The sequence below is a fragment of the Pisolithus orientalis genome, assembly GCF_024613125.1.
Source record: "Pisolithus orientalis strain OTSU chromosome Unknown F5J12scaffold_6, whole genome shotgun sequence".
NCBI classification, from domain to species: domain Eukaryota; kingdom Fungi; phylum Basidiomycota; class Agaricomycetes; order Boletales; family Pisolithaceae; genus Pisolithus; species Pisolithus orientalis.
The window spans coordinates 1,231,697-1,254,786 of NW_026260787.1; the positions used below are offsets into that span (position 1 = coordinate 1,231,697).

The 23,090-nt window shown below is 47.7% G+C and overlaps 7 protein-coding genes across 7 annotated transcripts; 5 read left to right on the forward strand and 2 right to left on the reverse strand.

Moving 5' to 3' along the window:
• The first annotated feature begins 210 nt into the window (after window positions 1-210).
• On the forward strand, window positions 211-1,707 carry F5J12DRAFT_814621 (HCNGP-domain-containing protein). The gene is made up of 6 exons (XM_051744994.1): window positions 211-244; window positions 298-389; window positions 467-506; window positions 574-869; window positions 922-1,132; window positions 1,294-1,707. Exons 1-6 carry the CDS (start codon window positions 238-240, stop codon window positions 1,461-1,463), a joined length of 816 nt encoding a protein of 271 aa, XP_051602820.1. The 5' UTR covers window positions 211-237; the 3' UTR covers window positions 1,464-1,707.
• A 92-nt stretch (window positions 1,708-1,799) lies between these two features.
• Window positions 1,800-2,340, forward strand: F5J12DRAFT_814630 (uncharacterized protein). Its single transcript, XM_051744995.1, has 2 exons — window positions 1,800-2,187; window positions 2,248-2,340. The coding sequence occupies exons 1-2, from the start codon at window positions 2,014-2,016 to the stop codon at window positions 2,263-2,265; spliced, it is 192 nt and encodes a 63-aa protein (XP_051602821.1). The 5' UTR covers window positions 1,800-2,013; the 3' UTR covers window positions 2,266-2,340.
• Window positions 2,341-3,072: 732 nt separating this feature from the next.
• F5J12DRAFT_716688 (uncharacterized protein) lies at window positions 3,073-3,360 on the forward strand (the record flags this gene model as incomplete). The annotated part of the gene is made up of 1 exon (XM_051741025.1): window positions 3,073-3,360. A coding segment is annotated over one exon (288 nt), but the record flags the coding sequence as incomplete, so codon positions are not given.
• Window positions 3,361-12,349: 8,989 nt separating this feature from the next.
• F5J12DRAFT_716505 (general substrate transporter) lies at window positions 12,350-14,337 on the reverse strand (the record flags this gene model as incomplete). The annotated part of the gene is made up of 9 exons (XM_051741012.1): window positions 12,350-12,538; window positions 12,588-13,147; window positions 13,208-13,272; window positions 13,323-13,523; window positions 13,580-13,679; window positions 13,735-13,918; window positions 13,972-14,098; window positions 14,152-14,184; window positions 14,243-14,337. The coding sequence occupies 9 exons, from the start codon at window positions 14,335-14,337 to the stop codon at window positions 12,350-12,352; spliced, it is 1,554 nt and encodes a 517-aa protein (XP_051602823.1).
• A 1,167-nt stretch (window positions 14,338-15,504) lies between these two features.
• On the forward strand, window positions 15,505-16,973 carry F5J12DRAFT_890284 (uncharacterized protein; the record flags this gene model as incomplete). Its single annotated transcript, XM_051747397.1, has 5 exons — window positions 15,505-15,666; window positions 15,733-15,796; window positions 15,856-16,426; window positions 16,556-16,816; window positions 16,874-16,973. The coding sequence occupies 5 exons, from the start codon at window positions 15,505-15,507 to the stop codon at window positions 16,971-16,973; spliced, it is 1,158 nt and encodes a 385-aa protein (XP_051602824.1).
• A 239-nt stretch (window positions 16,974-17,212) lies between these two features.
• F5J12DRAFT_890285 (uncharacterized protein) lies at window positions 17,213-17,804 on the reverse strand (the record flags this gene model as incomplete). Its single annotated transcript, XM_051747398.1, has 3 exons — window positions 17,213-17,421; window positions 17,473-17,601; window positions 17,651-17,804. 3 exons carry the CDS (start codon window positions 17,802-17,804, stop codon window positions 17,213-17,215), a joined length of 492 nt encoding a protein of 163 aa, XP_051602825.1.
• Window positions 17,805-19,339: 1,535 nt separating this feature from the next.
• Window positions 19,340-20,264, forward strand: F5J12DRAFT_814654 (mitochondrial distribution/morphology family 35/apoptosis). The gene is made up of 3 exons (XM_051744996.1): window positions 19,340-19,507; window positions 19,556-19,936; window positions 20,029-20,264. Exons 2-3 carry the CDS (start codon window positions 19,727-19,729, stop codon window positions 20,128-20,130), a joined length of 312 nt encoding a protein of 103 aa, XP_051602826.1. The 5' UTR covers window positions 19,340-19,507; window positions 19,556-19,726; the 3' UTR covers window positions 20,131-20,264.
• Window positions 20,265-23,090: the final 2,826 nt, after the last annotated feature.

Consider the following 23,090-nt stretch of genomic DNA (forward strand, 5'->3'; position numbering starts at 1 on the left):
GATATCAATGTCGTCCATCTCATGTACAGGAGGAAATGTTTCAAACTCAATTCAAACTCACTATGCAAACTGCCCCGGTGGAAACACATGTACAAGCATTGAAGGAACTAATTGCGACTTACCCGAGGTTTCCGAACTAGCTCTTATTGGTCGAGTCGGCACTGGCTCGGCATGACCTGCCAAACTAAGACAAGATCAACCGCGGAGTTTGAAACAGACTACTCTCCTCGCCCCCCCATGCACGGTGAGTTCGACGAGAGCTAACAACGGTGGAGACATTTCTTACATTTACACCAGGTCTGGTTGCATACGACGACGACTCTCAGAGTGATTCGGAAGCGCACGCTGCCTCGACTCCATCCACCATTGCCAAAGGGATTGTCAGCAATGTAAGAGTTTCCTCGCCAGCACTTGGCACAATAGTTTCCCTCTTTGCTGGCTGTGTTTTTTTTTCTGCCTGGGATAGGATAAGCCGTCGAGAAGCTCCCCTGCTGCCCCGCCAGATGGTGCGTCTATACATCTTTGTTTTGACATGCGACGCGATGCAGCTTTGCTGAGACGGCTTGGTTGAAGCTCGACTGTTACCTAAGTCCCAAGTAATCATTCGTCGACCTGCGCATCTGAAAAGTCATCCACGAGCGCGAATATCCGATGACGTCGTGGGCAGCTCGACGCCTACGGAGTCTCTGCCTCCTCCGCCACCACCTTCCGCAGAAGATGTACTAGACATCCAAACAGAGGCGACTTCCTCTTCCGAAGTTGATGAAGTCTCATTACTCCGTGATCTTTTGAGACCGTGCCCAATACCAGGTCTGGTAGATTGGGGAATACCCCCCGAACCTGCTGCACCATGTGATCCTGCCATTGAAGTGTGTTGTTTACTTTGATCGGGGCTTGCAAGGTTTCCATATGTCGTTTCAGGCAAAACTAGCACAATTCCATGCGTTGAAACGCGATCCAGTCAATCCTAAGCACTTTAATGACTCTTTAATGTCCAATCGCTCGTTTCGCAATCCTCATCTTTACGCGAAACTCGTCGAATTCGTTGATGTAGACGAGCGAACAACAAACTTTCCGTCACATATATGGGATCCGTACGATGTGGAACCCGAATGGTTTGCGGATAAGATTGGTAAGTACTGACTTCTTGGATGTCATCCTAATGCATATTCATGCCGGTTCTGCCTCGTTTGGACTTGCAATCCATCACCGGGTCAACCTGGGCTCCCCCACGCAATTTGTCGTGCAACGAACGGGTGACTTTGACGACGACCGAAACCTGTGCGCTCAAAGCCGAGCAACAAAAAGCGCGCTCGGAGCAGGCAGCCGCCGCCCAGTCAAAACGGACGCAGATCGACTTCACATCTTCGAAGGCGACTGTGGCGCCTCCTACGCGACCTACGCATGGCAGAGGTGGGGATAGAAAAAATTCCCGATTCCATCCATATTCGAGAGGACGCTAGGCGCTTTCCCGATGCTTATTTTCTCTCTAGTTTGGTTTGTCTGGGGGAAACTAGCCATTTCCCGTCTGCTATCTTTGACATTGGCAATATATTACCACCTATTCATGATCATCGATGGAATCAAGGGATACGGAAGTTTTCGGACTCTTATTGCCGCTGTCGGGAACTCGATGTCCTCGCATCCCTTGAGGGGTCCTTGAGATGCAGTTCACTGCTTGATTGACTTATACTGGCTATGTTGTTGCGATTGAGTGACAGGTTTAACTCTGACACATTAAACCCTTGTGTGCAGGGACACCTTATCTGTCCATTCCATCCTGAAGTGCTGGTGCGTGTGTTCAAACCCGTGTCAGTAATGCTGTTCCGCTTTCTTTCTGGTTGTGGGAGCGCTTTGAAGTATGTCGCCCTTCTTCGGATCCAATACGGCGCGTGATTGAGTGTTTATCACACTCCCCTCATCTCCTCGCTCCACTCCAACGTTCCATCCATTTCACCCATTCATTCCCAGTTTACTCGATTCTCCGACTTTGAAGGCTCCACCTACTCATTAATGATCCCAATTGGCCGTCATACTTTAGGACTGCCTCTTCCTTTTACCATTTATGCCATCGCAGTGTCGTACCCGAAGTTGAGTGATGTCGCACTCAGGAAGAGTGAATCATCTGCTGTCAATGCGATAATGACTGGCTATCCTTGTTTCTTTGTTCATCGTAGTGTCCAGAAGGTATGTGGGTAGATTCTGTCGAGCTATTCAGTGACTACGTCTGACCGACCTCCCCCTTAGCTCATAACAATTTGTTAGGAAGAGTTTGGACTTGACGGCGAAATGTGTCTGTTGTGTCCCACAGACAAAACTGCAGAGTACGAAAAGGAATTCATTCGTAACCAGTCAAGCCTCGTTGACCAGGAAACCATCGGAAGTCAGAGTTGTCTGCTATCCCATCGAGCCGGCGAGTTCCCCACCAACGAACGGAACAGTAAGCGTCCCCATACCTCCGTCAGTACTTTTGCACAAGTGCTCTGAAGTTTATATCCTGTTCTTCCGTGCCGATACATACATGGTAGCGAGACAGTTCTGGCAGATGCGTGGCTTAGGTATTTCATCTCAGTACGCCGAACGCTGTCTATCTCTCCTAGTGTTCCAGGGTTCCCGTAGACCGGCATTCTTGTCAGAGAACTTCGTGCCCGATGCTGATGAGGCAGCCAAAGTCCAAACCTCAGGACATATCTGGGCTCCTTTCCCGACTGGAATGTTAGCTTTGCTGGAAAGCTATTGCTCGCAGCTCGTTCCCCAGACAAGAGCGTTGTGTCTGGGCAAGCCATTTTCTGCTGACCATGCACCGGAGATACAGTAATAAACATCTCACATAGGTACAGCTTTTCGTGCACCGACACTCTCAAATTGCTCCAGCGAAGCGACCCAGATGCCATATTCTATGGTCATGGCCGAGACTCTGATATCGATGACATAGACAAGTTGCTAGCGAGGAAAGTCGAGGAAAATTCGTCCTCGCCTCCTATACTAGCGCTGTAGGTCGAATGCCCATCCAACACTCTGCTGCGACATGCCCCGATTGCGCGCTTTGGCAGATAAATAATAGTTTTATTAATCGTCATCGACGAGGCCATGGGGACGTTCGCCAATGTGGATGTTTTTCTCTACGCCGATACAATCGTCACCAGTTTATCGGAGTACTTTGATGGCCACGCTACGGCGCTTGGTGGATGTGAGCGTCTCTTTGTAACTGAGATTGCTGTGCCATACCTATCGTATTCTCCTCTTCTCAGTCTTGTTATTAACCCGCAGATGCAGCACCACCTCCTCGGTAAGAGGTATCTTAAGTCAGTGATTGAAGATACCTATGTTGGAAATATTTGTAATAGTTCCGACATCTAGATTGATCCAGACTTACACGTGTATCAACACGTTGTTCATCACATGACATTCCTTAGCAATCAGCTCCACAATGATGTCATAGTGACATCATATTATATGTCATATTCCATGACCTTCTGCACTATTCTTTACTATACTGAGTAGTAGTTTCCTTTTACGCTACTGGTCTGTGTGTACCTACTCATGTATATAAACTTGGGGATTTTTTCCTCAATCCCTATCGAATTCTACAATTCGTTCTTCACTTGTCTACTCGACAACTGAGCCCCTCAACGCTTACCAATTTTTCAAACGCTACTACCGTTCTGATATAAGGCAAGTATTCTTGCCTCTTGCTCTTCATTCTCCCGTTCCTCTGCGCAATAGGTTATGAGCCCCGCCTATAACTAGGTGGTCAGCTATTTACACATTTGCATCGAGCAATCACTGCCAATGGGCAAATCATGATGGATGTCGTAGGCCTAGACATGCTAGGAATGGTAGTAGTAGTCTTCGCTGTGTCGCTTGCTGCTGGGTTAAACCAAGCAGTACTTTTACTCCATTATGGTGGCCATGATCCGATTCACCTACACGAGTTGTTTGTATGCTCGGTAGCCTTTTGGTTTTCTTTTCTAGGTCTCTCCGCTTGGTGGCAAAGGTGACAGTTTCTGCTTCAAGAGCAGATCCTTCGCAGAGCGCTTTTACAGCGACTCATTCTTCGTCCTCTGACTCCGCCCCCACACTATCTTCACTTCCATCTTCCTGATATCGACTTCAACGCTGACTTAGATCCCGTACCACCGTATGGTGAGGCTGAAGCACGTAATCTGCCTTCTCCATGTCGTGCATTGACTCCTCTTTCTGAGGAAGTTTTTGCGCTTAACGAGTTACTCAATCCTGAGCTCATTCTCGCTGTCGTCGATGATGATAATGCAGAGTTCGATTTACTCTAACTCGTTTGTGGTTATTCTAAAAGAATTACGGGAACTAATAAGTTCAAAAGAATGTCTCTCATCATTGCAAAGAAACTCGAGCTTGCTATCGCTGAGCAGCGGGATGGAATGTATGAAATAAAGTGGCAGAAGTATGTGGTAAAAGAGATTATAGAGTATACTGAGATGTTATACGTATGCGACTGTGCAAGTTGGAGAGAAGCGGTTCTGTCGTCAGTGGCTTTCTTCAAGAAGCCAAATCCTGCGACTTATCTCGTCCCAATTGACACTGTGGAAACAGCGTGGCAACAAATGCCCCACTTTCCTGGTTTTGAATTGCCCTTCTTCTATCCGGGTCTCCATCTAGCCTTTCACGGTTATCTAACTGACTTCTTCCCTAAATTATCCCATACGTCAACTCCTCACGCCATCGCTAACTTTAACGGTTGTGATCTTCCCAGTGCCTATTATGAAGATCCTTCCCTCGACACTGTTCCTGCCTTCTCAGTCACCCATGATACATTTTGTTACATCTACTACAACATCCACCCACTTTACGATCCCTGCTTCAACAGCATCATCCCTCCTCTCCGCCTTTGGAACCAGCATCTTGAGTTCCATTTCAGAGGAACTTGGGTTGACGGATCGACCAACGTTGCCTGTATCCCAGGGTGGTTTAGAGAACGCAGACGCAGAGGAGACAGGTTTGATAGTGACCTCTTTAGGTCTATATGACAGTATAGGGATGAGGCAGATGTGGGAGTTACCTTGCGATATAACTCTGCTAACTGGCATCTTTCATGGGGTCTCGACCCCATTAACGCAGAGTTCGCTTACTGGCCTGGAACAGAAGAGGTTCTACACGATCTCGAACGTGTCATGGACGACACTACTTTTGACTATCTCGCAGCTCCCCGACCTCGAGGAATACGCACCACGGCTCTTAGCCGAGCTCGTGAAGCTCGAGCCATACGTCAAAAGTTATCCTCTTCCAAACTCGCTGGACGCACCGTATGTATCAGGCGGCTGAAACCACTGGGAAACTAATACTTGTAATTTGTACAAGTCATACAATTGTCTCAAAGTATTAGTTAAGGACAAACATTTTCGCTATTCTCCTGCCATCAATGTACCATATTCTTGCGCCGAAACCTATTTGGGTTTTCGCTCGGATGGGATTTCGTTGCATGACTGCAACTGGAGCTTTATGAGCTACCACTATTTCCCTCTGCTAGACTTTTTAAGTCTAGAGTGCAACAATTCTTGCATCTCATCTTGGAGATTCGCTGAGAAAGGTACCAAGGCACCAGAAACAAAAATGGAGAAGCGAAGAAATCCTCGTCCTTATTTCAAGAATCAATGTTCCCATCGGCGCCAACCATCTCAAGCTGCTAGAGCATCCGCTCGCAGACCCAAAAAGAATCAGAATCATTATCAATTAATCCCTCCATCCATTCAAACTCATCTGACTCACTCGTTCTTATATGAACATCTGCTTATGGACTTTTGACACTAGATGTCTGAAGGTCTTTCCAAGCAGATCCCCAAGCTTAACGGCTTGAATTATGCCTCTTGGTCAGTTCTTATGAAGGCTTATATGCAAACTCTTGGTATTATGGGAATCGTTGACGGCACTGTTGCACGTCCTGCAGGCTGGACAACCTGCCACAGACATTGCTGCCTGGGTCACCTCTGGCACACGTGCCCAAGGCATTCTTATGCTTTACTGCGATCCGATGATCACAATGTCTATTGATGGGCAAGCTACTGCTCATTTGAAATGGCAAGTGTTGTTAAACACATACGGAACTCCTTTGGCCATGACAACCTTCATGGAATTTCAAAGACTTATCCGCATTCAAATTAAACTGAAGGATGACATAATGGCCAAAATCACGGAAATAACTATGCTCATCGCGGCCATCAGCGCTCAAGGCATTGCCTTAAATGACAAAATGAAAGTGCTAATTTTAGTCCATTCAATGATGCAGGCTTGGGAACAAGCACCTGTCAATATCCTATCATCTATTGCTGCCGATCAACTCTCTCCTGATACTGTAATACCTCACATGAAAGAAGTCTGGGCCCACAAATTGGGCAAAACTATGCTTCCACAACAGGATAAAGCTGGGTCTTCATCTACCCAGATCAAACAAGAATCAAATTCTCTTCTGGCACGCATGAATAAACTGCCACTCTGTCAAATTTGCAGAGGCGGTCATAATACTTCCGATCATCAATCTGGATCTGGATCAGGATCCTTTTGCAGTTACCATGGAGGTCGTGGAAGAGGTCGCGGAGGTTGTGGACATGGATGTGGAGGTTACACTCCCTATGTTCCACAACAACAGCAGCAAGGTTCTGGTTCTCGTAGCCGAGGCCAGAATAGACGCCGAGGCAAGGGCAAAGCCCAAGCTCACAATCTCGAAGTAGAAGGCGTGGAAGCAATTGACGCTGCCTATATTGAGGAACTTCCAGAAGGTTCCTATGATCCGAATTCTAGATCTTGGGATGTTTACCCAGATCAACAAAACTTCGAGAATGCTGCTGAAAATTTTAATTGCGATTTGGAGCTAGATGCTCTCGAAATTCCACACCGTGAACCATCCCCAGAATATTCTCTCCCAGATCAAACTCCGGTTGAACAAGTCTATTCTAGCGATCTTAATACATATCTCGGGCAACATGTCATTACTGACACCGAGATGTATGATCCTGATCTAACTCACCAAGATTTAACTATGGCGATGGAAACTGTGGGGGACTCCCCAAATTATCCAGTTGATGTCACAACCGGAAATCTTGCTCCTTGGTATCTGGAGGAAATTCAAAATTTCCAACCAGATCAAGTTGAGTCAGTTAAGATTCGTGTTAACATTCCCGGCTCTAATTCCTGCCAATGTTCGATATGTCGCCGAACAGCCACAACTTGCAACCTGCTGGCGGTTTCCCTTTGGGAACCGGAGCAATGGGAGTACTCGGACTCTCATCTGAGGAAGATTTCCCTTCCCCCTGCTGAGCAGAACGGGACATGTACGAGTGGTTCCCTCAAACCCTCAGTACGAGTGGGAACTCCCATTTTGGCTGGCGAGAACTTGGTGGAGAATTGGAATGTTGAGGACAATGGCAATGCATCTGAGACACAACAACGGACTTTTAATCTCTCTTCCCCTCGACTTCGAGGACAGAATAGTAGAGACGGAGGATCTCTCTGAAAATCCGTATTAATTAAAAATTCTTCTAAAAAGAAGAATCGCCCTATGTCCTTGTCACAATTTCACGAATCTGTGCCAGATAAACCTGTTTGTAAAATGTTTCGTATAAAGCATAATCCAGACATCGAGTATGATCCCAACGAATCTGCCTCTGGGTATTTACCCATGCAATTTGATGGTCATGCCTTCGATTCTTATGACTTGTACCCCTTGGGTGTGCCTATGTCATATGTGAATCTAAAAAAGAACCTACCAAAGGGTGAGTCTTTATGGATGTTGGATTCTGGAGCCTCACATCATGTGACTCCATTTAAAACTGATTTCCTAACCTATCGAGAATTTAAAAATCCACCTTTGGCCTCTACCACAGGCACTAAAAAGGTTCAACTTCTCAGTCAAGGAACAGTGGTTATTCGCCTGGAAAATGGCAGTAACCTGCCACTACATAATGTTGTTTACAGTCCTTTGTTTTCAAAGTGACTATGTTCATGAAATGCGCTCCTCAATAACGGGTATAGGAGCGCAGCGACACTTACTGGCGAGACTATCAGAGCACCAAATGGCTGGATTGTCCTTGAAGCAAAAGTAGCTTCACTGACTTCACCTCTACATTGGTTTGTGGGCGTACCGCTTCCACCTACCACTGCTTTTGGGGTCCTTTGCCCTTTGGTCAAGGAAACACAAGAGTCTCTTTGGCATAATCACATGTGTCACCCTGCACAAGCAGTTCTCAGACATATTCGCAGATTAGGTCTTAAACCAGATATTACAATACAGGGGGAGACTACCTCTTGCAAAGGTTGCACACAAGGCAAACTTTCTTCTGAAGCTTTTAAACCATCATGGAAACGAGCAACTAAACCTCTCGAGTTGGTCCATGCTGATCTTCTCGAATTACCTGTCGAATCTTATTTTCGGTCCAAATACATTCTAACCCTCTTGGATGACTATTCATCCTACGGTTTTTGCCTCTACCTTCGTAACAAATCCGACACTTATACTGCTTTTGCCAACTGGATGGTCTCTGTGCAAAATACCACTGGGCATCATCTACTTGCACTCCGTTCGGATTGCGGGGGAGAGTTTATGGGTCTTACTTTCAAGGCGCTCCTTTCTTCGCGTGGTATTACTCACTCATCAACTTTCTATTGCCGATCAACCACAACAAAATGGTCATGCAGAATGCTTTAATCGGACCATTTCCGAGAAAGCTGGGACCATTTGACACCATGCATGTGTTCCAAAATGCTTCTGGAACTTTGCCTTTGACTGTGCACTTCATGTGTACAACCAAACTCCTCTCAAGAGGATCCAGTTCAAAACTCCGGTTGAACTTTTCTTAGGAAAAGTCCCAGATATTACCTATTTTCACACCTTTGGCTGCAAAGCTTTTGTATGGGTTCCGAAAGAACAAAGAAAAGACAAATTGGAACCTCATGCAGTCGAAATGATTTTCTTAGGCTACAAGCCTAATACAAAAGGATATCAGTTCCTTCATGGACAGAAGATTATTCTTTCTCAAACTGCAAAATTCATAGAAGACTCTTTTCCTTTCTGCTCTGGTCAAAATAAATCTGAAACCTTTGACCCCGATACCGAAGACAACCATGAATCATCTGTTTCCGATACAGAAAGCCTACATTCACTTCCGGATCCTGATCAGATCCAACCACCAACTCATCACCGGCAACCACCTTGTCCTAATACTCCACCACAACCACAAATCCCACAGCAGAGAGCTGCGGACCAGCCTAGAGCTCAACAACAACAAAGAAGAGCACCTGCTGCTGCACCAACAGTCGACCCTCATCATCTTAGGCATCCTTATCAACCAGAATTTATTCAAGGAGACTTGCATAATGTTCGCAGAGCTCATCCTCCTACCAATGACAGAGAACCTCATCCAAAGTGTTGTTTTATACCAGTATCTCGTCCTGGAAATCTCTATGGAGACAGACCTCCAGTCCAAATTGAATGAGATATTCAACAAAATCAGGATCAAGCACAACAGTGGATTCGTAATGCTGAGCAACATGCTCGCAATTCCAGAGAGGATATTCGGAGGTATGCAGAAGAAAGAAGACCTCCTTCTCTGAGGTTACCTCCTGCAATGATTCCTCCTGAAGTTCCTCATCAGTGGACTGAACATCCACAAGGAACTACACCTCTGACTCCTGGATCTCCACTTACTCCACTTCCGGATACTCCTTCTTCGCCAAAAGGCATGCCAGACCAACAACTGGAAATGCATCCTTTCGAGTTTGCATTGGCTGCCTGTATTAAAGAATCACCGGAACATTATAAAGATGTGCTAAAATTATCTCCCGACTTACAAAAGAAGTGGTTCGATGCTATGAAGGATGAATTAAAATCTATTGAAGAAAGACAAGTATGGACTTTGGTGGATCCTCCAAAAAATTGGAAACCTGTAAAGTGTCGATGGGTTTTCGCTATCAAAAGCGATGGTCGTTACAAAGCTTGTCTTGTGGCAAAAGGCTTTACACAAGAATTCAGTACCGACTTTGAAGATACCTTCTCTCCAGTGGCTCGTTTTGAAACTGTTCGCATTCTACTTGCGTTCGCTGCCCAAAGAAATTGGGATACTGAAGCCCTGGATGTTAAAACTGCCTTCTTATATGGCAACCTTGATGAAGAAATTTATATGGAGCAACCAGAAGGTTTCAAAGTTTCGGGTCAAGAACACAAGGTTTATTGGTTGCTTAGAGCCCTTTATGGCTTAAAGCAAGCTGCATTGGCATGGAATAAAGCCCTTCATCAATCCTTACTCGCAATGGGCTATATTCATTCAAAAGTGGATGCTGGAATTTATATCCACGTTTCCAAAGCCGGAATTGTCATCTTTCTCGTCTATGTCGACGATGGACTCTTTCTAGGATCGGACAAACGTCTTCTAAAAACCAAGAAAGAACAATTTATGAAGAAATGGGAATCCCGAGATCTTGGTGAAGTCAAGGAATATCTTGGCATTCAAATTCACCAAAATAGGTCAAAGAAGGAAATCTATCTTGACCAAATACCTTATGTCAAAAAGGTTATCAAATGGTTTAACATGGAGACTGCTCGAAATGTTCATACTCCATTACCCTCGGGATATCAACCAGAAAAAGCACCATCAGATTATCAAGCCACATCTTCTCTTCGGTCACAGTACCAGTCAATCATAGGGTCATTACTCTATATGGCTCTTGGTACTCGTCCTGATATTGCCTTTGCAGTTATTCGCATGTCTCAATATATGGCAAATCCTACCGAAGATCACCGAAATAAAGCCTTGCATATAGTACGCTATATTGCATCTACTCCGAAACTGGCTTTATATTATTTGGGACTTGAATCTCGAATCTATGGCTTTGCAGACTCTGATTGGGCTGCTAATAAAGACACACATCATTCAACTACCAGTTATGCCATGTATCTTGGCAGTTCCCTCATTTCTTGGCGATCTCGAAAACAGAAGACTATCGCACTTTCCTCCACTGAAGCCGAATATATGGCTTTATGCGATGCTGCCAGACAAATCAAATGGCTTTCAATGCTATTTGATGAACTCAAATTGAAGACCGACAAAACTGTTCTTTACTGCGATAATATGGGAGCTCGCTTTATTGCTGAGAATCCTGTATCAGATGGACGATCAAAACATATTGACGTCCAATGGCACTTCGCTTGCAAATGTGTTCAAGACAATTTGTTCAGTATTGAATATGTTCAAACTGACAAACAAAAAGCAGACGGTCTCACAAAATCTCTCACTTGGCAGAAGTTCGAAACTAATCACTCGTCAATGGGTCTTGTGACCTTACCATTTTAGAGCGAGGGGGAGTGTTGGAAATATTCATAATAGTTCCGACATCTAGATTGATCCAGACTTACACATGTATCAACACGTTGTTCATCACATGACATTCCTTAGCAATCAGCTCCACAATGATGTCATAGTGACATCATATTATACATCATATTCCATGACCTTCTGCACTATTCTTTACTATACTGAGTAGTAGTTTCCTTTTACACTACTGGTCCATGCGTACCTACTCATGTATATAAACTTGGGGATTTTTTCCTCAATCCCTATCGAATTCTACAATTCGTTCTTCACTTGTCTACTCGACAACTGAGCCCCTCAATGCTTACCAATTTTTCAAATGCTACTACCGTTCTGATATAAGGCAAGTATTCTTGCCTCTTGCTCTTCGTTCTCCCGTTCCTCTGCGCAATAACCTACTTTGACTTCAATATAATCGAGCGGTAGAGAAGTTCGCGTGACTTTCTCGAACAGATGGGCATCGCCATGCATCGACGCCACCGACCGTCCAGTACATCTGCGACCTCCTTCATGGACGCCCAATCGAGGGGGGAGCGTCCGAAAGCAAAGGTACCATAATCAAAAAGGTGCACTACTCCAAGTACATGCCCTCAGAAAACTACGAAGCTTGCCGTCGACATCTGCCTAATGGCGCATTGAGCAACAAAAATGGAGGATACACTCACGAGCATGAAGGCATCTAGGAAGTTCTATGATGCGCTGGAGGCGGCGAAAGGTCAGTCTTGGGGCAACATTCACATTGACCTGTCCGTATACACTGCCGGGTTACCATCACGAACTGGAGTAGGTAGCGGAGTACGAGGGCTTGGTGAGAGTAAGTGTCCTTAGGAGTCATAAACGCCGTGTTGAGTGGCCTCTGCATCGCAATGATACATCATTTAGTCTCCTGGCACCAGCGTTGTCGTGGGTGGACGTGCGCAAGCTTATAGGATTAAATTAGATAGTATACACAAGAAGAAATTTCTTGAGACAGGGAAATAACTAAAGGTATGTGTGAGGTACGCAGCGATACACTATGCCTTCCCGTCTGCTTTCTCATAAATATCAGGGGTTTCTTGGACCGTCCCTCCGTGCGCTATCTTCCGAAGGGCATCTTCACCATCAAAAATAGCTGCGGTCTCTTCCAACGTCCTGTTTTTGGTTTCGACCAGGAAGAACCACAAGAACACGAACTCGACTGCCAACCAGCAGACATAGACGAGCTTTGTAGGAAATCAACGTGGAGAAACGAAGAGAAAGTTCAAAACTTACGTAGTACTTCCACCCAAGAGCATCAAGTGCGATAGGGTTGACATACTGATTGAAGATGAGGGCCACGGAAATGACGAAACTGAAGACATTGAAACCCTTCGCGCGCAGAGAGAATGGAAGAATCTCGACGGTGTATGAGACGATGAGGGGAGTAAATGCAATGTCGTAGGCTGCGAAGAACAGGAAGACAAAGCCGACGACGGCGTGGCCAGCAGCGGCCACTCCATGCTTACTATATTCCGCGAAGCAAACGGCTTGTGCGGTGTAGAACAAGGTCATCAAAGCGGCAGAGGATAGGAAAAGGAATCGACGCCCAAGTCTATCAACCATGAAGGCAGCGAGGACAGCCCAAAACAGGTTCCAAACTTGCAGGACACCATTGATGAGCAACTGAGTGCCCGAATCCGCAATGCCAATTTGAGTGAAAACCTCGTTCAGGTAGTACGAAATGAGACCGTTTCCAGACCACTGTGAGAAGAAGGCGAGAGCAACGATGATTCGCATGCGCTTAAGATTGCCCCGAGTGGCAATGAGAGACTTCCAACCGACGTTGGCAGCAACTGTAATAAAGCCATGTCTGCATATTAGAGCTCAGTACACAGCGTCCACGTGTAACATACCGTTACGATCAAATTCGATGGCGGTCTTGATTTCACGGAATTCGTACTGGATGAGAGGATCCTGCCTTATCCGGACTTTAGGTTCGTATCCCACGCGAGTGCAAAAAATACGTACTCGTCACCATCGGCATGGTAGTAAGCCAAGGCACGGAGAGCCTCGGCATCCCTACCCCTACTAACTAACCAACGAGGAGACTCTGGGCAGAAGAGGACCAATGAAAACTGCAAAGCTGCAGGTATTCCCTGCAACAAGGATGGTAGACGCCACGCCCATGTATTGTTGATCCTGAATGTCCCATATGTAGCCCAAGCAGCACTTGAGATTTTCGTCAATTTTGGGGAACTCCACAAGACCAGGACAGAAACACTCACACAATGGAGCCGGAATACCAAAGGGAATTGTACAAGGATGTCAAAGGAGCGCGGTATTCTGGATATGCCAGTTCGGTGACAAGCATAGGCGCAGCATTAGCTGTTGCAGGCAACTTAAGCTTTCGGTATTTTGTATGATATCGTAAGGACCCCACCAGCGAAGGTCAGACCAAAGCCAATCAAGAACCGAGCGCCGATAAACATGCCAACCGACTGAGAAGCGGTTTGCAACGCTGTAGCGACGAGCATGATGGTTGCGCCAAGGAAAACCGTCTTACGGCGGCCGATACCGTCAGAGAGGTAAGGAGCGAAGGGATAGCCTGCCAAGGCGCCAACATTCTGATGCGGGCGTTGAAAAATAACCACAGACAAATGAGAACGAATTTGTTCACCTGGATGGCATTGAGAAGGCCCAATCTTCCCTTTGACGGGTGGTTAAAGTCATCTTGCCATTGTTGAAGAGACTGGAGACCATTCATCATACTACCATCGTAACCGTTAGTTGAAGAGGTGATCAGACTGCGGAACCGTGAGTCAGAAATGACAGCAATAGGGAGAACGACGGAACACACAGGAGAACTATCCAGGCATTGAGGATGATGATGCTATTGGAGACACGAATGAACAACGCCAAGAGAGTGGTAATGGAACGGCAACACCAACCGCTTGTTGTTGTACCACTTCCTGTTAGGATTGAGGAGATGTGCAAAGGAAGTATCTTGGACAGCACCAGCGACAGCGGCGGGACCTACGCCCATGTTTTGCTGCAACCTCTGGGGATTCTTTGCTATCAATCCGTTGTCCGTGGATGAGCCAAAGAAACTGAAGGCTTTGTTGGTTGGCCGTCACTTTTTGAATGGTTCTCCGCTGAGCGCCAGGGTCACATTGGTCCGGCTAAACAGATTCTGCTGAGCGCACCTTGAGTGCCCGAATGAAGATCATGGGCACATGGGTAACGGATATTCCATCCCGATCCTCCTCATGACCCCTCCGGGACAAGTAAACAAAAGAAGACCATTGGGTTGCATTCCTCCATGAACCCCGCGGGCGCTCACTTTCCGAGCCCGGCTGTCAGCGCCATTTTTTTACACAGTATTCATGCACATGGTCAAATTTGACGTCGAGTGGCCCCTGCACGACAGCACAATTATGATACGCTTCGTTTCCTCGCGTTGATCAACGTTGTCACGTGGCGCGCGCAAGCTGATACGATTAGATAAGACGGCGATGGCGATGTCGCGTGAGTTTTCCGAAAGGGAAAAACCACTGGCAGGCGGCTAAGCGGGGGTGGGGGTGGAGTGTTCGAGCAGGGCAGTAGATCGGGTGCCAACTAAAGGATCTCTGTTCACGCCATGCCTCTTATCTATTCTCCTATCTCATGAAAAGTAGCAGAATTGTGCAGGGAGTGGCTTGTAAGTGTTGTAAAGTGACCACATCGGCAGTAGATAAGCAATTTTTTTGGGCAAGCGCTCAGGTACGTTTCTTTGCAAAATAGCTATTTTTTTCGTATACAATAATACGGCTACCTGCAGTGGCTTGTGGCAGCATCGAGACGAGTACCAACGGATGTCGACCTCGCTCCCACGCGCGCCCTTCGCTTAGTCAGCGGCCAGCACCCACGTTTTTAGTGGCTATGCCCACAGCCACCTGCTCATTTCTCGGAATAATGAAACTACATACTTCCATGAGTCCTTACTAAAGATTACCCAACATTTCAACTCGCTGACTTATGTAGAAGAATGTGGCAGTTGGATCATCAATAATACGCATCCCTCACTTCATCATGTTCGACGTTGCCCTCGCTCACCGCGTGTCTGATGTCATGAATAATTGTCTGACTCAGTATGCTGTGGAAAGGAGTATAAAGACTAGTTAGATGATTTTGCGATCGTTATCGCACAGTTCAATCAATCACCTCTGCATCTATGACTATCGCAAACAAGCCCGCTCCGGCTGTTTCTTATTATACACCTGCTCAAGTACCTGCTGCGGGTACTGCGTGCGACCCCCAGCCTGATGGGAAACCAATCCCAAAGCTGTTCCAGCCTATAAAGGTTCGCGGAACGACTTTCCACAATCGTATTTTTGTGAGTTGCGCTGTCTTATATGATTGAAGGCCTTCATTTAGGCAATAACATTGGTCTTCCGTACAGCTCTCGCCCCTTTGCCAGTACTCATCTGATGATGGCCACTTCACGTCATGGCATATGGCACATCGTAAGTCTCAGTGGCAAACGACAGGTTTGGACATTTAGATTTTTTTAAATAATGCACAGTCGGTGGAATCATATCTCGTGGACCGGGTCTTGCCATGGTTGAAGCTACCGCTGTTGTGCCGGAAGGTCGGATTACTCCAGAGGACGCTGGATTGTGGAAGGACAGCCAGGCCGAGTCTCTTCATCCCATCGTCGAGTTTGCGCATTCACAAAACCAGAAGATTGGCATTCAACTCGCGCACGCGGGTCGCAAAGCATCCACCATAGCCCCTTGGTTACACGGTGGTATGGTGGCGACGGAAGAGGTGGGGGGATGGCCTGATGATGTATGGGGTCCTTCTGCTATCCCTTATGACGAAAATCATCCATATCCAAAAGAGGTGACCAAAGAAGAAATAAAAAAGGTCGTTGTTGCCTTTGCGGAAGCAGCGAGACGTGCGCTTAAAGTGGGGGTTGACGTGATAGAGGTACATGGGGCCCATGGGTATCTACTGACATCGTTCATGAGCCCATACACCAACAAACGCACGGATGAATATGGAGGCAGCTTCGAGAATCGCGTTCGATTCCCTTTGGAAGTCGTGGATGCCGTCAGGAACGTCATTCCAGACGATATGCCTCTATTCTTCAGGTAAAGCGAGCACACATATCTGTCTCAGTGTCGCTCATCTCATTTTTGAATATCGGCGACTGACTGGCTGGAAGAATCACTGCCTAACGAACCTTCGTGGCGATCGGAAGATACTGTCAAGTTCGCTAGTATCCTTGCTGACCACGGCGTTGATTTCCTTGATATTTCTACTGGTGGAAATAGTCCCAAGGCGGTAGTGGTGCGAAAGGCTGTTGCTTTTCAGGCGCCCTTCGCGGAAGCTGTCAAAAAGGCAGTCGGCGACCGGATTCTGGTTGATGCTGTGGGATCAATCAGCAATGGTCATATCGCCCTGGAAGTATTAGACGAGGGCCAGGCAGACGTTGTCTCCGTTGGACGACAGTTCCAAAAGAACCCGGCTTCGGTATGGGCGTAAGTACCTACCTTATCACACAGGTTGCGCTTGTGCTGATACGACATCCACTTCAGATTTGCAAGTGATCTTGGAGTAGCGGCCAAGTTTGCCCACCAGATCGAGTGGTCTTTTGCAGGCCGTAGGACTAAGGAGCCGAAGAAGCTAGCTTGGTAACATACACGCAAGTAGATTGTGTACAACAACATTGTTATTATTAGAAACCAAGTTGCTGGTCAACTACCGCTAGCTATTTACTGTTCGGAAACCAAGATATTATCTAGCGCTACAATAAATAAGAGTCATCGATACAATAACATCCCATAACGCGAAGAATAAAAAGCTGTGAAAGGCAAAAAACAAAAGGCTAAATACAAAAAAAAAGCATTAGGGAGTCCAATAGTCCTGGCCCCGGTTTAATTCCTGTCATACGCGAAGTCGTCACTGAGGCGTTGGAAGTCTCCGTCGAGGAGACGCAATAACCGGTCGACCTCAGGCATACTACTGTCGGAGAGTAGCAATGCATTTGATGCGTGACTCTGAGACGTTCCAGGAGCCTGCGCGTTGTTAGTACGGGAGAACCCCTGACTAGCCGCCAAAGTCCCCCCTCGCAATCCATGGGGATCTGTCAAGACTTCAGAAAATAACCCCTTTATATTCTCAATGGCTTACGCACCGCCGTGAGGGAGTGGATGGCCTGGGGAACCAAAACTGTTTCCCCCGCTTCCTGGTGTAGGTGACATCATGGACACTTGACGTCTTAAAGCAGCATTTTCATCCCTGAGCTTCTTCAACAATCGAGTCGCTGCAAACGTAAGTCAGTGCCATTCTTCAGCAACACACAAGGGACACACCTTCCAGCAAAATTTCGCGCCGAGTCTCGGGTTGATAGTCATCCAATTGTTTGACAGTATCGCGGAGCTCGTCGAAATCATCTCCTTCCCTTCTCCGGTACACCCGCTGCTTAATGGCTTTGGGTTGTCTTTCATTTCCCTGGGGTGGGTTCATCTTAGACTTGTATACCACGGATAAGAGACTTGATATGAGGGATGAATGCTAGCCCATCCGATTCTCTTCCATCTTATGTAGTACGAGTCGCGTTCGCGGCCGCTAAGTTTTCCGAAAGGCATAGTTTCCGATTAAGCTTAGGTTAGATGCGTTCAGCTCAAGCGTCAAAGACACTGGCCTAATTCCCCGTTTCATTTGGCCAGAAAACCAACGTGTGCCGTGGCTTTGCGGATCTGAAAGAAGGTTAAAACAGCCTCAATGATCTCTCAAAAAAATACGCTCTTTAAAAAATCCCGATTACTATTTTCCCTACGTGAAGCTCGAAGGGAGAGTTTTTAGGCAAATGTTTCCTTTGACCCACTAAAGAAAAGACCGAGTGCGTTCGAGATTGTACGATGCGAAGTAGCATTGAAGCTGCGCAGAGATCGCGCACGGTAATGGCACGTGCAATGACGTTGGTTTGTGATTTAGCGTTCTGCATGTTAAGCCGCCGACCAACATAACCAGACTTACTTTATCATCGGTCCTGATACCGACAACGCGATGTATTTGTGACGTTTTTCAAACTAGGGGCGGAGCGTTGCCGCCAGGGACCTTACTTGCTTTGGGGGGAGATCCGCAATGTGGCAAATTTACTTTCCGGTGGGTTAGTCTAATACGTGTTCTCATGATGATGACCATGACAACGACAAGGGCTGGAGCGTTATAGGCACAGGGAGATGCGTGAGAGGCTGCACGTTTACACGGGAGGCCAATGTGGACTACACCGTCGGTTCTCCACAATTCCATATACATATGTAAACGCTCATCAGCAGAATCGTTCGGTGATACGCTCACCGTGCGAGACCTAAGTTTTTTCTGCAAGGTATGAGTCGAGTATATGCCTGTCGCGAAGCCCGTCTTGTATGTTATTGTCGCTGCATGCTTAACGCGCTTGAGTAGGGTCTGTCTTACACAGCCTGAGTTCCTCATCGATAACAAGCTCTTTTGCTAGTTGGCCTAATTCGGTAATTACACGTACCTCCATAGTAAATCTGTGCTGTGTGGCGGTACTTGTAAGAGTCCGGACGATTTCGGCTTGAACGTGAAGTAGAACAACAATATATGTTAGGACAAAAGAAGATAAACTCTGTTCTGATTCATTTCCGTTCATATACCATTTGCACAAGTCTCGGTCCGTGGGTTCGAATCTACTGTCACGGCGGGGACGATGGGTAGGTCAAGACTCGTTCATGTGGCAATGCAACCAGTGCGATCACTATAGATCCAAGGAACAGTCACATGCAAGTGCTTGGCAATGTTGAGCTGGCTCTATATGTAGCTTCGGGATTGCAAACCTGCACGTAGGGGTACAACCGGCACCGATTTATGGTTTGCATGAAGCTTAGCAGTGGCGCAATCCACGTTTCTCCCATGTATAGCGCGGGTGCATGGCAAGAAGAGAAGTTCCATGTAACACTTCCAGCATGGCTTCGTACCCAGGCACCATGATCACTTTGTTTGATATTCAGACCAGGGGTGGAGCCGTTTCGGTCGCTCGGGGCAGGAAATTGGCGTGGAATACCATCGACACTCCAAGCTAAAGAATTGGAAAACAGTCAGATCACCCATGATAGTGGGTGGTCCGATGCAGGGACAAGTGAGATCCCTCCCTGCCGTGTTTTGAAAGAGAAAGGCTGTGTTAAGTATGACACCCTGCATCGCCTGGACATTAATTCTTTCTGTCTATAGACTAGCAAAATGTCAGAACACCTGCTTGACCAAAGATGATGGAAATCACAATTGAAAGGTCCATAATCCACACAGAAGTATGTGGCAAGAGTGTTGAGTATTGAGGGAGACGGGAACGACAACCGCATACACGCCCCCGCCCACCGACACAATTTAAAGCCCGCTCGCCCGGCCACTTCAATCGTCCCACCATGGCCCACTCCCTTTCACCTGAATGTACGCCGCTGAAGCACGCGTACGACTCCTGCTTCAACAGCTGGTTCGAGGGCTACCTTGAACCGGCAATCGCGAACTCCAAAAAGCTCTCGGAGGGACAGCGGAATGAATACGCCAAGAAGAAAGCAGAGGAATTCGATCAAAATTGCGGAGCTGTTTGGCGGGAGTACAAAGATTGTGTGCAGGTATGTGCTTAGTTGCGCTGTAGCAGAACATTGCTTCAGCATCAGACATCCACTCACTCTTAACCGTTGACGCGACTGACCCCTCTCTCCAGAAAGCTTTGAAGGACCGGGGATTAGATGAACTGCTAGAGCAGGCTCGACAAGACAATCCATTACGCACGCCCCCATCGCCACAGACTGGAAAGTCGTCGTAGCTGGGTATTATTACAGTAGTAGTCTACACTCTGGAAACAGCGCGCTGCCCGACGGCCCCGACGTTGCTGTGGACACCTAATTAGGAAAGGCACACCTCCGTTCTTGAGTCATGCGCGTCACGTGAGGGGCGCGTTATATAATTTGAGCGTGGTGTTCCCGCCCCTGTCCACAACCAGCCGTCTGGCCACGAGCAAACCACGCCCCCTGCTTTGTCCACGACGAAGACTGCCCTCCCTTGTACTTAGTTCTATCTGTAACTATCACAGCCTAGCATGGTCTCGACGAGATCCGGAAAGTCTACGAAACACACTTACGCAGAACGTAAGTTGCGCCACATGGTTCTCCGCCGCGACGATTTCTCGATAAAACTCGTATTTGATTCGCATGCTGCATTACAGGTGTACTCAATGCCTACTCGCAAGCGCAGCGGGAGCACAGAAGGCAGAGTTTGCACATCGCTACTCTTCGTGCCCAAGGTGACAACCTCTTACCAAACACCCCTATAACCCACTGACCTACCACAGTCCGCAAGACTGCCCAGGAGCGCAAAGACAAACTCGGCCCAAACTGGGCGAGCTGGGTAGGGAAGGCGGTGCGGAAACTAGTATGCATACCCGTCGTTCTACTCTACGTGTCACTCGCACTGACTTGATGCGTACAGGAGGAACAGGGTGTGCTCGAGCCTATCGACTCTAGTGGATATGTGCGTATGACCGAGGAGGGAAAGAAAGTGTAAGTTATATCCTATCGTTTCTAGCTGCCATGTCGTGCCAGTTACTCAGAAACATATTATAGCCTTAATGTAGCACGTCGGAAAGTTCTTGGTAGCTCCGCTAAACACAACCCGACACCAGAGGAAGAGGGACTACTGTGGCGTTCGATTAACCAACAGTTATCCCCTGCATCTCACATCAGTAGGGGAAGTCGACGTTATTCGGATGTACAATCGAGTAGAAAACGGAGACGGTCGGTGCGGAGCCGCCGTCAATCCCGTGGAGGTATGACTGAAGACGAAGACCATTCTGAAGCACCGCTTGCGTCGGAATATACGACCCCGGTTTCAAAGAGGAGGCGAACCACAGCTGTCGATCCGTTCTCCCACCCTACACCTTCAAAGCTATTATCAAAGATGAACAAGACTGAGGTGAAGAAGTCGACTTTCCTTTCCTGCTTTCGGCCCTGACGTCATCGTTATAGCTTAAAGCAAAAGTGAAGGAACTCCAATCGATACTCTTTGCTTCACGAACTGGGACACCACACGATGATACGCAACGATCCAACGAAGAAAGAGCGGACCTCCTCAAGGAACTACAGGAGGTCCGCACCGAGTTGAACCTGTACCGCCGCAGAACCGCTATCTTTGGCGCCGAGGACGAAGAGCTCACCGATGTGGAAGATCACGTTCTACCACCTTCAGTCGCTGGTCTATTGTCATCTATGTACGTGTCATGCCCGAAACATCATACAGAGGTCTAATGGTTGACACTGCAAAGACGGGATGTACGAACCACGCCGCCCACGCCCACGCCTCCAAGACGCGAGTCGCAGATGCTTCTTCGCACGGAGTCCGGTTCCGTGATTCATGGTGTCAGCAAGCAGCCTACACCTGCTCCCTCCGACGAAGAGCACTTAGATATAGATGCCGACCAGGGAATGGAATATACCACTAACGAGGGTGACATGGCATACGCGGAGGATGTTCTTGAAAACGGTCGTCAGGAGTGGCAGGTTGTCACAGAGGGTGGTCAAGTGATTACTCCAGACATGACACCTTCCGTCCACGAGGAGCAGGACGTAGGAGGCACGAGCGTGTTCCGTGAGAAACTCGCCTCGTTGGAGAGGGTCCTGGCGGAGAAGGACGAGAAGCTCGCCGACTTGCGGTCCCACCTTGCGCGCAAAGATGAGGCCCTTGAGGAGAAGGGCAAAGAAATGGATCATTTGCACCAAACTCTTACGTCTAAGGACAACAGACTCACCCAGCTACGGGATGCTGTTGCTAATCAAGATATCGCCATTGCAGAAAGAGACGGTATCTTGTCTCGGAAGGATGTCGAACTGTCCAAGACGCGCGCTACATTGGTCGATATCGAAGACAAACTGCGCGACCAGGCAGTTCTACTCAAGGATAAGGACGGTATCATTACTACACTGCGTTCCGAAGTCGACAACTTGCGCTGTGCAAAGGAAGTGGCAGAATCGCAGGTGACTACCGTGCGTGACGAGGCGCGCGCCAAACAAGAGGCCTTCGAGAAAATGCGACAAGACCACGCTGAGGGAAAAACGCTGGTCTTGAAAGCAGAAGCAGAGCTCAATGCGACCCGCGACCGTCTACGAGAAACCGAAAAGCAAAAGGAACGCCTTGAAGGTCTGCACCGCGGGGTGCTGCAAAAACTCTCTGAGATGGAACAAACTATCCAACAGAAAGAGGACGACCTCGACGAGAAGAACAGACAGATCGCAGACAAGGATGCTACCATCGCAGAGCTTGAAGGGAATGTACAAAGTATCGGTGAAGAACTGGAGGAGGCGCAAACTTCTATGGACGACCTGATCGAGCGCCTGAGATCTTCCGAAACGCAGAAAACTGAGATGGAAACGGACTTGCGTGCCACCATCGACGCGGTTCGCAAGGAAAAAGACGGTTTCGCGGCTGCTATGTTAGTCCTGCGCGCAGAGAAGGCAAGCACGGACACGCAAAATGAAGAGCTCTGCGGCCAAGTTACCTCCCTCACTCGTGACCTACGGGGAGCGCGTGCAGAGCATACTGCTGCGAAGGAGGCGATTCTGGGGCTTCTGGGGACCGTCGATGCAGTTCAGAGCGCTCGGGACGATGAGGCCGGAAAGAGCGCAGCCACGAAACAAGCCCTCGGTCTTGCCCAAACCGAGGCAGCCAAGCTGCGAGAGCAGGTGCACGAAGCCGAGATGGAAATCCAAGAAGTCCGAGGAGAGCTTGCGGTGA